We start from the raw sequence: 16,924 nt of genomic DNA, 5'->3' as shown, positions 1-16,924 counted from the left end.
TTCTGAAAAGAATTGTTTGCCACCACATCCAAGTAACAGGTCTGTTCTTCCAGAATTGTGTATTTAATTTTCTACTTTTGACTTATTTATTTATTTTTTTAAATATATTTTTCTGTAGTTGCTAAAGTTGGTCAGGGTATCTATGAACTTTTAATTAGTAATTCATGACTTCCTGTTTCCCTGGGGTATAAATATGACGTGACACAGAGGCTTAATTCTCTTACCCATTTGTTAACATGGCAAAGACAAGAGAACACACCATTCAAGTAAGGCAGATGTGTGTCGACCTTCATAAGTCAGGCAATGGGTACAAGAAAATAGTCACTCACCTTAACTTGCTCGTATTTACAGTCAGAGGAATCATTAAGAAGTTTAAAACAACTGGAACAGTGACAAACAAGGCTGGAAGAGGTCCCAAGTTTATCTTGCCACAACGCACAGTGAGGAGGATGGTAAGACAAGTAAAAAAATTTCCTAAGCTCACTGTCACAGAATTGCATCAAAGAGTGGCATCTTGGGGTCACAAAGTCTCCATAACAACTATCAGAAGCTCTCTACATGCCAACAAGCTGTTTGGGAGGCATTTTTTGGGAAAAAGCCTTTTCTCACTAACACTCACAAACGTAAAGGTCTGGAGTTTGCTAAGCGGTACTGGGACTTCAACTGGGATCGTGTGCTTTGGTCAGATTGAGCTTTTTTGGCAACAAACACTCTAAGTGGGTCTGGCGTAAATCAAAAGATGAGTATGCCGAAAAGCACCTCATGCCCACCGTGAAGTATGGTGGAGGATCTGTGATGCTGTGGGCCGGTTTCTCTTCCAAAGGCCCCGGGAACCTTGTTGGGGTGCATGGCATTATGAACGCTTTGAACTACCAGGACATTTTAAATAAAAACCTGATGGCCTCTGCCAGAAAGCTGAAGATGGGTCGTCATTGGGTCTTTCAGCAGGATAATGATCCAAAACGTGGCAAAATCTACACAAAAATGGTTCAGCAGTCACAAACTCAAGGTCCTCCCACAGCCATCTCAGTCCCCAGACCTCAACCCAATCGAAAACCTGTGGTGCGAGGAGAGTGCATAAGAGAGGACCGAGGGCACTGGATGATCTAGAAAGATTGTGCAAAGAAGAATGGTCAAAGATCCCTCTCTCTGTGTTCTCCAATCTTGTGAAATGCTATAGGAGGAGATTAAGTGCTGTCTTGTTGGCAAAAGGGGTTGTACAAAGTATTAACATCAGGGGTGCTAATAATTGTGGGACACATGATTTCAAGGTTTTTTTTTTTTTCAAAATGTGTGATTTTTTTTTACCACCAAAGTAATGTACTTAAATGAAAGGTTGGATTTTTCTCTTTTTTTGCATTTGAGTTCTATGTTGTTTAAAAAAAAAAGAGAATTTTTAGGAGTCCACGACCACATCTTAAACAGGGGTGCCAATAATTGTGGAGGGCACTGTGAGTATCCAGAAAACATTCAGTTTACATGGTATAAAGAAGATCTTTCTCAACAGTCAAGTATACAATAGATTATTGGTTAACTTCAAGGGATTTAATGAATTTTGTTAATGAGATCTCAAGAAAAATGATCATAGACTGGTGGAAAGAGGCAAATTTAATATTTTTGGTCTTAACTGGGAATTAATAAAATATAAAATCAGAACTTTAGCCATACATAGAGGAGAAAAAAGCAAGATATAAAAGAAAAATTATAAAATTATAAGCCTTGAAAAATGTAATATAGACCAAAAATGTAAAAATAAATTACTACAACTACAATTAGACCTAGATGGAATATATGAATATAAAGCAAAGGGTGCCTTCATAAGATCAAGAAAGAAATGGTTAGAGGAAGGGAAAAGAGTACAAAATATTTTAAATATTTTTCTATTAAAATGTGTGACCAAGATAAACTTCACGGTATTAACAAACTCAGACAATAAGTCACCTAGGAATGATGGTTCAATTAGTGAGTTGTATTAATCATTTCTAAACGAATTATCACCGTACTTGTGATTATAGAAGCTATATGACAAGTTTATTTACCCAATTCACTGAGACAAGGTCTGATGAATTTATTATCAAAGCTTAATAAGGATACATTATTATAATATTATTTTTATAAAATCACTTACACTAATTAATAATGATGTAAAAAAACATTTGCAGGTATACTACCACTCAAAACTTTGGAATCACATGCAAATTTCAAACACATTTTCATGCAATTTATGATATTTGAGAAAGATTGAAGAAATGTCTTGATCCCACTGATCAATGTCAATCAGGATTTATGAAATTCGACATATTTCTAATATTTTTTTTTTATAAAAAGTAATAATTTTTTTAAAAAGTATTCAATACTATTATTCATAACTTTATGTTGGAGACCTTACATTATTTTAGTTTTGGTTTTTGGTTTAATATTTTAAAAAAGCTTGGTTTAAAATCAGTAGATACATACGACAAGGCTGCCGATGTTCACCTTTTCTTTTTTTACATATTAAAAGAGATCAATTTTACAGTATTTAAATTCTGGAGAAAGAATTAAAATGTTCTCTGTTAGCAGATGACAAAACCATTTTTATTTGAAATAATCTGAAATTTTAAAAGCTATTGGTTTACCTTAATATTTTCTTATCTGTATCTGGTTTATGTTTATATATATATATATGTCCCATTATAAATATGTCATAATAATAGCATATTGGTATTCCAATAAAGGAGATGGTAGATTATTTAGGTATTAAAATGTGTAAATATAACAAGAAGAGAAATAATTAACATCTTACACCATTTAACAAAACTTATTTTATGAATGTGTATTTACCCAATTATGATTTATATTGATAATCTAATACTTTTTGTTACTAAGTTATCCACTGCATAGCGTTTAATTGAATATACTATGATTCTCTCTCTCTCTCTCTCTCTCTCTCTATATATATATATATATATATATATATATATATATATATATATATATATATATATGTATTTACACACACACACACACCATTCCATACAAGGTCACGTGACACATTAATAAATTATATATATGTATATATGTATATACTGTGCCACGTGACCTTGGGTTCCCTTGTTTACATCTGTCACCCCGCCTCCTTTTGTCTACGTCAGACAGACTTTTTGAATATAAAGAGCTGATGTCTCGCGTTTAGAACGTTCAGGTTCGAGAATTCTTGACTAGATACAAATATTCGATTTCCCAATTACTTCATTCTGCCACTGGTTTTTACCCGGAAAACAGCGACACCTATCGATGGTACAAGCGGTAATAGTTTTTCAGCTGAAATCATTACTGGAGCATCAGACAGACATTATTTATCAGAGGTAAGAGTGGCTCTGTTCTAGTTAACAGTACTAGTTAACTCAAATAACGTGAAAAAACATGTTCATAGTATCTTCCAAAAATATTAAAAAACTTTCTTTGGATTGGATCCCAGGTGACCACACAATCTGGTAAATCTCAACTGTGGATATAAAACTAGAATATTCACAGTATGATATTATCAAACTTTTCAAATCTATACAGAAAATTGACCACCAGTATGCTATGGCCCCATCAGCAGAACTATATAAAGAAAAACTGAGCCTAGTTAAGTGTAGTGATATTATCAGTATCACTGATAATATTTTTTGCAAATTACAATGGTCTGGTTCAAAAGTTTAATCTTCAAAAGTCAAATTTTATTTCACTATCTTCACTTTTATCACTTTATCCAAGCCCATTGGATGGGATAAATCTGTTGAATAAATAGGACTTCATCTTGTGCAAGGCTCAGATTCAGATGAAGGTTCTCTGCTGTATTCACTATAGTAAAAGCAAACTGGCCAAACCTTACCCAAATATAGATGAAACGTGTTATTGTTGCAGTTCATCATAGGCAGATCTAATATATAGACAATTTTGGTTTTAAATTTTAGAATTTTTTAACTTTGCATTTAAATTAAGAATTCTCCATAACCCAAAATGTCTTTGTTCGGTCTCATTCACATAAGTAAAGATAAAGAGGATGCATTGTCATTTGCAACATTAATAGCTAGAAGAATTATTTTAGAATGGAAAGCAATTCCACCTAAACTGTAATCTTGGCTTAATGATTTAAAGATGTTTCTGAAAACTAAACAAATCAAATATTTTCTCATGGGATCAACCAAAACATTTTACAAAACAAGACCCTTTTTATAACCTATATTGAGAAGAATGAACTCTTTCCTCTTTGAGGACCTATCCCCCGGCATATGGGAGGATCAGGTTAGGATAGGAATTTGTGGGGGGAAAATGTGAAAAAGGAAAGTCTTTGAAGGTACTTTTTTGTCACTCAGTACTTTGAGTGCACCTTGTTCTGATAAAAAATAATGAAAAAAAGAGAGTGAAATTCTATACTCATATTAAATGAAACAAGAGTATAAGATTTTCTTTAAAATATTTTCAGTACAACATATTTCTAGTCCTTTAGAAGAACCATGTTTTATAAACTTCACACTGTGTTTTCTTACAGAGTAATTGTGTTGGTCAATATTTTTTGTGTTACAGAACATTGTCTTTAGACTGCAGGAAAGTCATACATCACTGTATGACTGGTATAGAGTTACTACGCATAAACATGTTCTTGTTTAACAGAGAAACAGTGGTCATGACCAGGAACAGTGAAATCAATATGGCCACCAATTTGAAGAAAACTGTAAATCCACAAATAAAGGCAATGATCAATTCTGATCAGCTGGCAGTGACAGAAGTTCTGCAGGATGATCATAGCCACTGTGAAACAGAATGGAGACAGGAAGAAGATTTGTCAGATGATGGAGCTTCAGAGATGTCTCCAGAGAACAGAGAGTTATGGGACTACTTCTTGAACAACAGTGATCCCTACAGTCCACTCTGCTTCTCCTGCACTGATGAAGTAAATGCTTTAGACAATTATCATTGTGATGATGATGAACTTGTTCCTTGTAATCATCAAGAGACAGAAACTAAATGGAGTGAGGAAAAGGATACTGATTGGTTAGATAAAGATTATTCAGAGGTGTCTTCACAGACCAGAGAGTTATGGGACTCCTTCTTGAACAACAGTGATCCCTACAGTCCACTCTGCTTCTCCTGCCCTGTCGAAGTAAAAGCTTCAAACAGTGTTCATTATGATGATGATGAACTTTTTCCTTCTAATCTTCAAGAGACAAAAACTGAATGGAGTGAGGAAGAGGATAGTGATTGGTCAGATGATTATTCAGAGATGTCTTCAAAGATCAGAGAGTTATGGGACTCCCTATTGAACATCAGTGGTCCTTACAGTCCACTCTGCTTCTCCTGCCCTGCTGAAGTAAATGCTTCAGGCAATGATCATTGTGATGATGATGAACTTGTTTCTTGTGATTCTCAAGAGACAGAAACTGAATGGAGTGAGGAAGAGTATAGTGATTGGACAGATAAAGGATATTCAGAGATGTCTCCAGAGAACAGAGAGTTATGGGACTACTATTTGAACAACAGTGATCCTTACAGTCCACTCTGCTTCTCCTGGCCTGCTGAAGTAAAAGCTTTAGACAGTGTTCATTGTGATGATGATGCACTTGTTCCTTCTAATCTTCAAGAGACAAAAACTGAATGGAGTGAGGAAGAGGATAATGATTGGTCAGATGAAGATTATTCAGAGATGTCTTCAAAGATCAGAGAGTTATGGGACTCCCTATTGAACATCAGTGGTCCTTACAGTCCACTCTGCTTCTCCTGCCCTGCCAAAGTAAAAGCTTTAGACAGTGTTCATTGTGATGATGATGATGATGATGAATGTGTTCCTTTTAACCTTCAAGAGACAAAAACTGAATGGAGTGAGGAAGAGGATAATGATTGGTCAGATGAAGATTATTCAGAGATGTCTCCAAAGAACAGAGAGTTATGGGACTCCTTCTTGAACAACAGTGATCCCTACAGTCCACTCTGCTTTTCCTGCCCTGCTGAAGTAAAAGCTTCAGACAGTGATCATTGTGATGATGAAGAATTTGTTTCTTGTGATTCTCAAGAGACAGAAACTGAACGGAGTGAGGAAAAGGATACTGATTGGTCAGATGAAGGAGATTCAGAGATGTCTCCAGAGAACAGCAGGTTATGGGACTCTTTCATAAACAACAGTGATCCCTACTGCCCTGCTGGTCTGAAAATAAAGGCATCAGAGGTTAAACAAAACCACACACCTTCTAGCCCCACAGCCAGAGAGGTTGAGGAGCACAATCCTGACCAGAATACAAAGAAAAGCGCTAAGAAGGTATGTCTATATCACATCAATATTACATTGTGGGTTTATTGTATGTAATCAGGTGGCAAGACTGGGGATATTTGGATATAAGAATTGAGAATATATCCATCAATGGAACAGTGAATATTTGCAGAATTAAGTGTTGGTTACAGGGAAAGATTCCTAAACAGAACACTGCTTGCTGAGAATAGTGATGCAACCGTGTGCAAGTCACAAGAAAATGATGAGGCTCAAATAGGACTCAATTTGTATAACAAATACATGTGTGTAAGTTGTATATGCACTTAAAAGCATTGAAAACCAGTACAATGTCTGCTCGCAGCATCATGCATTTTACTAATTGTTACTTCTTAGAGGTTTCTGAGTTTTGATATGCACCATGTTGCTGTGTTAATTTTCCTTATTTACACTTATTTGTTAGAATTGATTTATCACTCTGAATTTGTCATTTCCAGGTGCATTTCAGTGAGGAGGTGACCATTCACACCCTCGAGGCATGGGGCTTTGCAAGCCAGGCAGCACGAGATGGGTCGTGCTGGATGAAGATGGCAATAGATCGACTCCGTTTCAAAAGGAGAGTAGAGAAAGCTGGAGAGTTCATCAGCCCATGCCTCACAGCTCAGCACAGAGACAGAGTTTTGGACAGACTGAGAAGCCATTCTGATGGTATTTTAGATTGTGATTGTGGTTAAATAAAGATCACATGACCTCATTTGGCTGGTGTTTTTATCTAAAAGTGTTGTACTCAATGATCCAGCAATGCCTACTTGGTAGAACTGGGATTTGACCTAAATGTGTAAACTAGTAAAACTCTGACAGAAATGAGTACATCTGACAGAACAGGAAAGAGAAAGTACTGATAACATACTGCCTGGAAAATATAAGTGGACCCAAATCAGCTACATCCTGACATTTAAGCTCATCTCAAACTAATGTAAGCAAAAGTGTAGTCACACAGAGTAGATGTCACTGATATAGATATCATACCTCAAAGCGATGACATCTCAGTCCATTTCCTCATACTGTACACACTACCTGTCGAACAGATTAACCTTGTCTCACCATGTTATCGACTTGATAGAACTAGCATAGGCATTATCTTCACTAGCACGTTAGACACTGTTGCCCCCATCCGATTAAAGGAGGTTATAGACAAAACACCTGCACCATTGTATAATTGTCATATTCAAGCCCTTAAAAGAGCAACTCATAATCTTGAACGAAAGTTCAGAAAAAGTAAACTAGAGGTTTTTAGAATTGCAGACAAGGACAGTATTTCCAGGTATAGACAGGCTCTAAAAGCTGCTAGAGCTGAGCACCTGAGCAAACTCATAGAAAATAACCAAAATAATCCTAGGTTTTTATTTTGCATTTGCTAGATTAAAAAAAATTAGATATTTGAAAAAACTATTTCAGTTCACTGATAAAATTGAAAGTATCAGGAACAAAATAGTTGATGTTCAACCCATGACAGCATCTTGTGATCCAGTCTCACCTAAAGCTCTACATTCACAACTAGAGTGCTTTACAGGTATAGGACAGTAAGAGCTAGATAAACTTATTACTACAGCTAAATCAACAACATGTTTGTTAGATCCCATTCCAACTATATTACTGAAATAAGTGTTACTTCTTAATATTATTAACTCCTCATTATCTTTACATCACGTTCATAAATCCTTCAAGTTGCCAGTTATAAAGAAACCTAATTAAGAAACCTAATTTAGACCCTGGGGGGCACGGTGGCTTAGTGATTAGCACGTTCGCCTCACACCTCCAGGGTTGGGGTTCGATTCCCGCCTCCGCCTTGTGTGTGTGGAGTTTGCATGTTCTCCCCGTGCCTCGGGGGTTTCCTCCGGGTACTCCGGTTTCCTCCCCCGGTCCAAAGACATGCATAGGTTGATTGGCATCTCTGGAAAATTGTCCGTAGTGTGTGAGTGTGTGCGTTAGTGAATGAGAGTGTGTGTGCCCTGCGATGGGTTGGCACTCCGTCCAGGGTGTATCCTGCCTTGATGCCCAATGACGCCTGAGATAGGCACAGGCTCCCCGTGACCCGAGGTAGTTCGGATAAGCGGTAGAAAATGAATGAATGAATGAATTTAGACCCTAACTACCTATCAAATTACAGACCCATTTCAAACCTTACGTTTATATCCAAAATATTAGAGAAGGTCCCCCGCTCCATAATAGCACAGAATCTACACTTGTTAAAGTTACAAATTACTTGTTTTTAGCTTTGGACCAAGACTGCATGCCACTATTAGTTCTACTTGCTCTTAGTGCTGCATTCAACACTATATATCACAAAATTTTCCTAGATCACTTACAAAATTACAGAGGTATTCAGGGACAGTTTTAAGTTGGTTTAGATCCTACCTGTCTGACCGATACTATTTTGTAGATTTAAATGGTGAATCCTCCAGTTTATTGCCAGTTAATTATGAGGTCCCTCAAGGATCAGTTCTAGGACCTCGGCTTTTTTCCAAATGCATGCTTCCTTTGGGAATCATCATTAAAATGCGTGGGATTAGCTTCCATTCTTATGCTGATGATACTCAGTTATAGATCGCATCAAAACCAGATGAAATATCTAAATTGTCAAGGTTAACCAAGTGCGTTAATGATGATAAATAAAATCTTTTTTAACAAAAGATTGGATGACCCGTAATTTTTTATTGTTAAATTCTGATAGGATAGAAATATTACTCATTGGTCCAAAAACCAATACACAGAAGCTCTCAGAATTCAACTTCCATTAAACTACTACTACTAGCTCAACAGTGAAATACCTGGGTGTTATGTTAGACAGCAACTTGTCTTTTGAAAATCATATCGCAAATATTACAACAGCCTTCTTACACCTTAGAAATATTGCCAAGTTAAGAAACATCCTATATGTATCTGATGCTGAGAAGCTAGTTCATGCATTCATGACCTCCAGACTGGACTATTGTAATGCATCACAACAGTTAGTCCAATATGCAGCTGCAAGAGTTCTTACTAGGACAAGAAAATATAATGAAATAACCCCAATTTTATCATCTCTAAACTGGCTTCCTGTTAAGTTTAGAATTGATTACAAACTGCTGCTACTTACATACAAGGCAAATCTAAACAGTCTTTTAACACACTACATTCCTTCACACTCTCTGAGATCACAAAGCTTAGGACTTCTGGTAGTTTCCAGAATGTCAAAATGTACAGTGTATTCATATTATCCCAATCTTTGGAATAGCCTTCCTCATAGTGTTCAGAACTCAGACACACTTTCCCAGTTTAAATGTAGATTAAAGACATATCCCTTTAGTCAGTCATGCACATAATCAGGGTTGTTTTGTAGACAGGCAAGAGTGACATCTCCACCCAAACTCCCCCCACCCAAACACAACAATGGGTTGCCCCTACTTGCCCCCCCCCATTATTTTATAATTGTCAATAAAAAACCGGGGCCCCCTGGCACCATCATAGGGCCCCCAGTTTGAGAACCACTGGCCTAGACTAATTGTTCTGAGCAGGTGTTGTCAGTGAACAGGCTGTAAAACTGTTGGCTAAGTTACAAACACTCATAAATGCTGATTATCTGGTAAACATTCTCTAACAGCAGTCAAAATGTCATTGTTTGTGTCAAACAAGTTGTGAATTTGTTGTAACATTAAAACATGAGATCATGACTTACTCTGTGCTCAAAGTGATGCTCGCAGCTCCAGTGGTTTTCTCTGTGGGTGAACGAGGATGATGGTGAACAATTCCAAGATATGCTTTTTTTTCCATTGGTTGTTGCGTTAAATCTTACCCAGATACAATAGTGCTATTTTCTGATTGGCTATTGTGTAGCCTCTTTTTTTAACTGGCTGACAGGTGGCAGGCTCGACTAAGAACTCCAGGGGAGACACGCTTGATTCCTGCCCAATTTCATAGAGAGAGCGGTGCGGACAGATACAGTACATTTTGGGCGCTGCTGCATATTAAATATATGATAAATAGTACGTTTTTGTACTAAAATGAGTGACTGTCACACTCAATGTGTGACACTAGAGAGCCCTGACATAATACTTTCCATAATCTTGTGCTCTAGTACAACTGATCAAATGCACAGTTGTGTTCCGTGTCATGAAGATTTTGGACCTTCATTGAGATAAGGCTCACCTTGTGAGGATCCTGTGGCATCTAAAGATGTACCAGCTCCAGTTGGTCTATGCTTCATGAAGTTTTCAGACAATCTAAGAGGAGATGCCAACTACATGTGGTGTTTGAGGACAACAACCCCAATCAATACACAATTGCCAGACTGTATATTTATAATTATACCCTCCAGTGTCACCCAAATGAGTATGGGTTAATTTTTGATCCTGATTCCTCTCAAGGATTCTTCCTCTTCCATCTAAGGGAGTTCCCTTTCGAATGAACTCAACACTGCTTCGAGTGAAGCAGGGCTGCATGGGAATGCTTATGTGAGGAACTTGTGTCTGAAGCTCTGTTTGCACACACACCAATTTAATGGCTAGGAAAGGACACGTGATGAAGTGATTACGTGCCAGTAAGTCCATATAAGGGCATCTACGTCACATTACTCTAACTTCTTTGTCTTCAGGAAGCACTCTGTGTACAGTATGTTTGTGTCGATTGTCCTGTCTGTTTAGTGCAGGGGAAAATATATACTTTATATGCAGTATACAGTGGTGTGAAAAAAGTGTTTGCCCCCTCCTGATTCTTTTTATTCTTTTGCACGTTTGTCACACTTTAATGTTTCAGATCATCAAACAATTTTAAATATTAGTCAAAGATAACATAATTAAACACAACATGTAGTTTTTAAATGAACCCATCCAAACTCACATGGCCCTGTGTGAAAAAGTGATTGCCCCCCTGTTAAATACACTTTTTCCACACAGGGCCATGTAGGTTTTGATTTTGTTTTCCCTTAATAATAAAAACCTTCATTTAAAAACTGCATGTTGTGTTTACTTGTATCTTTGACTAATATTTAATTTGTTTGATGATCTGAAACATTAAAGTGTGACAAACATGCAAAAAAATAAAAAATCAGGAAGGGGCAAACACATTTAGCCAGCTGCATGTATTGCGAGGGATTCCCTCTGCTCAATCCCCGATCCCGCTTGGTTGTATTTTCAGCTCCGGCTTCACATTGTGGTTCGGGTCCCGAGGTGGCACGATGGCTTCAATCATGGGGTTTGCAGGTTGAGTTAGCGTAAACGGCGCAAGAGATGGGTATTTCTATTTTTCTTGCCCTCTCCCCTGACTCCGTTCACTCGGTTTCGGGAGCTCACACTGCGAGCAAAGAGCATGCTGCTCCGCGTTGGGCTCTGAGAAGCTCGATGTGGATGGGGAGGGGCTTTCCCCCTGTGAACTGCCAACGCAATCAGTGGCATTCGAGGAGCTCCTTGAGGTGGTGACAAGCAGGCCACTTTCATGAAGGAGGCTGCCATTTTCCCAGACCTCCATGTCAAGGTCTGAGGAAAATCCCTTTTCAGTGTGTTTTTTTCCCCTGCCTTGTCTGACTTTATACAGCTTAAAGTCATGGGTATGGGGCAATGCCTGGGATTGAAGAGACACTTGCGAGCCATCTCTCTCCTTCATCGCCCGTATTGAGGAAGCCTACGTTTCCATCCAAGCCTTGTAGAGCTACTTCAGCACTTGTAGGTAAAGCCTATATGGCAGCACACCATGGCAGTTTCGCAGGCTTACCAGGCTGAATTACTGAGAGAGCTTGACGGTGGCTCGCGCTCCATGCCACAAAGCAGACGGCCCACTCCATAGGCCGTTCACTGCCACGGAGAGGCACCTGTGGCTCAACTTATCAGGAATTAAAGATAAGGATAAGTCCTTTCTCCTGGATGGCCCGATTTTACCTCAGGGCTTGTTATGCGATGCAGTGAGTACTGTCATTGAAGGGCACCAGTCGGCAGGGTTCATGGAGCTCATTTAGAACAGCAAAAAGGGCAGGTGTGGCGGTGACCCGTGGCACCCCCCCTGCTCCTTTTCGTTGAACATATATATGTAACCTGCCAGTGCATTTTGGACCTTGGGGCTCTGAACTGTACTCTGAAGATTTACAAGTTCAAGATGCTCATGCTCAAGGTCACTGTGTCCCAGATCAGGTCAGAGGACTGGTTTGTGACAATAGACCTCAAAGATGCTTATTTTCACATAGGCATTTTGCTAGAGCACAGGAAGTTCCTCCGGTTTGCTTTTGAGGGCAAAGCATTTCAGTATTATGTTCTGACTTTTGGCCTAGCCCTTTCACCACACACATTTACGAAGTTCATGGACACTGCACTGGCACCGCTATGAAGGCTATGGCGGCCAGTCAGGTAGATGCTTTGTTATGAGGTCTCTAGGCCTCAGGTTGAACCCAGGGAGTGTGTGCTTTCTCCTTCTCTGAATTTGGGAGTCCTACATGATGCAGGCACGTCTGTTCCCGCTCGGGTGGCTGCCATATTCCCAGCAATAAAAGCTATACAGCTAGGCTGAAGCGTCTCTGTTGCTGAGGCACAGAGAGTGCTCGGCCTCATGGCGGCAGCAACCAACGTTATCCTTTTGGGTCTGCTACACATGAGGCCATTCCAGCTCTGGCTCTGGGGTGTGGGCTTTCATTCTTGCAGACATCCCCTTAAGTTCATAAGGGTTACACGCCGTGGGCTTCATACCCTTCTTATGTGTGGAATGACCCCGGTTTCTGGCCTTGGGTCCCACTCTAGGGGCACATCACCTCTTTTGACAGGTGCCTCACTTCGGGCTGGGGAGCGAGCTTGGACGGCCGTCCTGCCCATGTCTATGGAAGGGCCCATACCTCTCATTGCACATAAATTGCCTGGGGATAAGGGCTGTGCTTCTAGCATTGAAACACTTTCTTATACATTTAAAGGGCTGGCATTAGTTAGTGCACACAGTCAGCACTGCGGTAGTTTCCTATATAAATCATCAGGGTGGTCTGCGTTTTTGCCCCTTTTCAGGTTGGTGCAGCAGTTTCTGCTCTGCACAGAGACCAGATTTCTTTCACTGAGAGTGATTTTCATCGCACGGCATGTAAATCGGGAGGCAGACTTCCTTTCGAGGCAGGTGCTGCCATCCAAAAGATTGTCTCCCTTTTTGGACGGCACTCCAGAGGTTCCTATCAGGAGTGATTTCCTCTCTTAGGTGCCGGGGGGCAATCCTACACCCCCCACCCCTAGTTGTTGAAGCTCTGGGTCTGATCCCTGAGGGGTACCAGTTCCTAGAGGCCGGCCTCTCATATGAGGTGACAGAGACTCTATTGAATGCTAGGACTCCCTTAAGCTGTGTGCTTTGAAATGGAGGCTTTTTCGTCTCTGGTGCGATGAATGCTGTCAGGATCCAGTTCACTGCCCGGTCGGTTCAGTGCTGGAGTTCCTGCAGTCCTGCTTTTCTCAGGGCCTGTCCCAGTCTACTTTAAAGGTGTATGTGGCCGCCATCACTGCAAATCACGAAACTGTCCTCGGGGCCTCCTTGGGTAGGCACCCTCTGGTCTTTTGCTTTCTGATGTTTTTTCCTGGGACCTGGAGGGGAACAGTTTCTGACCTTGAAGATGGCTCTGATCTAGAACAGAGTTTCTGACCTTGACAATGGCTCTGATTCTAGTCTTGTCCTGTCTCAAAAGCGTGGGAGAGTTGTCTCTAAGGTGCCCAGTATGGCGGGTTGCCTGATCATCCTGCAGGCCTACTGTCCCCCGCCCCATGAGTCGGCAGAACAGGAAAGGCTGCATTTGCTTTGCCCAGTAAGGGCCTTAAGGACTTGCTGGATCTCGTGGCATGACTCCTCCACTAGGGGAATCGCCTCGTCCTTGAAGATATTTGTGCTGCGGCAGGTTGGTCTTCTCCACACACCTTTCAGGTTCTATAACCTAGACTTACACCCCACTCCAGGGTCCCAGGTCCTGCAGGGCTATTGTTGTTCTGTTCCCAGTTTGCTCCTCCTCTTTCACCTCCTTTGGCACAGTCATCGACTGGTGCGTGGAGGCGTGGGTACTGGGGTTCCCATAGTATCAGCCCTGATGCAGCGTCAAGTTCCCTCATATACAAATACAATACAAATACATTCCACGTGTAAACTTGAATTTAAAGTAAACTTTGTTCATTCCCCTTGAGTACTGTTCATTATTCTAGCATGTTCATAATTATCATTTCGTAATCCACTTGAACTTAATCATAGAATTTCATCTAATGTTGTCAAATATTGTTTTAAAGTAATCTGACATCTTTATTTACAATGATTTATAATCTTTTCTAACTTTTCTCTTTCTAAGACACAGCTATCATGTTTCTGTAACTTTCCCGGTTCTGTGACAATTCCTACAAAATTATGTCAGTGTAGTCTTTGGGCTCTTAAAATATACACAACAATTACTATTGGCATTCAAAGGTAAAACATTCACTTAAAACATGACCCGGTTACACATACTTACACATACTCCATCCTTTTTCACACTTTACAGTGTTTTTATTACTAACTCATAAATTTATCACAAATCTGATGTCAAAATCTTCATTTCAATGTGTATTTAACAGGAAGAGACAAACGTACTATCTGCTTTTTTGCAATTTATTTCAGAACATTTAAATAAAATCTGACATTTAAAAATGATTAACATTTGTAAACAATAGAAATAAATTAATTAATAAAATCTGTAATAAGCATCTAAATAGGGATAGCATTGCACAGGTACATTTTCATGAACACGAGTAATCTAGAAACTGAATTTTTTTGAAATATGAATAAAATTATGTATACTTCTATCTGAAAATGACTGATGTTATCACCATCATTCCTGCCAAAAACTACTGATTTTCTTGTCTCAATGTTTCAAATGAGCTTCCTTTACTGTTACAATGTTTATATTATTATATAATATTTTCGTATAATTATTAGTAGAATATGTCTTATTTAAATGTGGATGAAGAGCGTAGCTGTATACATGATGACCACTAGGTGTAGTAGAATACACATCTGAGGTCATTTACCTAATCAACCCAATGTTTATTAGCTTGGTCAATAAAAATGTAACTGTTTTATATATGGGGATTTTTGAGTAGTTTGATTTACCTGTAATCAATGTACTGGGTCAGACTGCCTCCATTAAAGTATGCCTCCATTAAAGTTTGTGGGTGTGTGTTACAGTGGGTGTGTGTTCATGTAAAGTCTGTGTTTACAATAGAGTAATGTTTGGAGTTGAAAGAGCCTTAAATGATTGTTTCATAAGTTGATACATAATTCAATTTATTACTCACTTGGAAAGAAGTCCACAGGAAAGGATACTCGTCCAGCAGGTTATAACTGAGGTCCAGGACCTCTAGTGTGTTCCGCTGTTTGAAAGTGTGTGTGTGTGTGTGTGTGTGTGTGTGTGTGTGTGTGTGTGTGTGTGTGTGTGTGTGTGTGCGTGTGTGTGTGTGTGTGTGCTGAATGTCTTTATACATATAAAGACATTCTTTCATGTCTGGAGTCAGGATGACAAGATGTGGATAATTACATTGTTTATTAACCCTTTACTCTGGACAGTGGTACAAAGAAATAGGTCAAATGCACTGAAGCTTCTCCACACTATGGCAGTTTTTAGTTGTGTTTTTGGTAGTGGCCAATGATATGATTTACTAAGAAAGTTCTGCACACTGCAGGCAACATAACATACTGCATATCACATATTTATTGTTTATTATTCTTATTATTACTATAAATCATTTTTTACTTAAATTCTTTAATTTACTTTAGATACTTTAGTCTTTTCATTTTCAGTCTTTTCATCTTCCAGGTTTTCATTTCACTGCTAGTTGAACACTCTATATAACATGAGAAATAAAAATCTTGAATCTCTACTGAGTAAAAATGTTAGAAGTTCATGAACATGACTACATTTTGTGAAAAAAAACCATTAAATTAAAAATAAGATTGTGTTTTTTTTTTTTTTTACAAAATGTAGTGAAAAATACTAAAATACTTAGTATACTAAGTACACAGATTTAGTAATGATTAATGTATACAGTATACCATAGCTGAATGATGGTCTTCAAACATATAAATAAAAATGTAAGAAACAAAATGTTTGTTTGTTTTGAAAAAGCAATTAATTAAATTTCAATAAGATTAAGGTATAATATTAAATATAAACCAAAATAATGGTTTCAAGATTTTTTGATCTTGGTTTTCAATCTTTTTCAAGATTGCTTACCTAATTTGCTAGAGAAACTTAATTACAATTAACAATACTACGTTTTTATAAAGTGTCTCAGCTGGATACATTTTAAACTGGCTTATAGGTAGACATAGTACACCAGCTTGGAAGTAAACTGGAAGAAAGCAGCACTAGAGAGAGAACCGTCATTATCCAGTTTCTTTCCGGATCCATTTCAATACAATATGGGATTCAGAAAAGAATTGTTTGCCACCCCATCCAAGTAACAGGTCTGTGGAGACATAGGTATCTAGAAAATATTCAGTTTACATGGTGTAAAAAAGATCTTCCACAACAGTCAATAGATTATTTCTTCATTTCAAGGGAATTAACAAATTATGTTAATGAGGTTTCAAGAAAAATTATCATAGATTGCTTTATTGAGGCAAATTTAATATTTTTTGTTTTAACTGGAAATCATTGAAAAGTAAAATCAGAAATTTAGCCATAAG

At 38.5% G+C, this 16,924-nt stretch overlaps 1 protein-coding gene across 1 annotated transcript; it reads left to right on the top strand.

Moving 5' to 3' along the window:
* The first annotated feature begins 3,214 nt into the window (after positions 1–3,214).
* Positions 3,215–6,963, top strand: LOC132848131 (protein phosphatase 1 regulatory subunit 15B-like). Its single transcript, XM_060873622.1, has 4 exons — positions 3,215–3,347; positions 4,555–5,044; positions 5,891–6,280; positions 6,727–6,963. The coding sequence occupies exons 1-4, from the start codon at positions 3,277–3,279 to the stop codon at positions 6,961–6,963; spliced, it is 1,188 nt and encodes a 395-aa protein (XP_060729605.1). The 5' UTR covers positions 3,215–3,276.
* Positions 6,964–16,924: the final 9,961 nt, after the last annotated feature.

This window comes from Tachysurus vachellii, chromosome 7 (assembly GCF_030014155.1).
Source record: "Tachysurus vachellii isolate PV-2020 chromosome 7, HZAU_Pvac_v1, whole genome shotgun sequence".
Lineage (NCBI taxonomy): Eukaryota > Metazoa > Chordata > Actinopteri > Siluriformes > Bagridae > Tachysurus > Tachysurus vachellii.
This window is presented reverse-complemented; position numbering and strand designations above follow the sequence as displayed.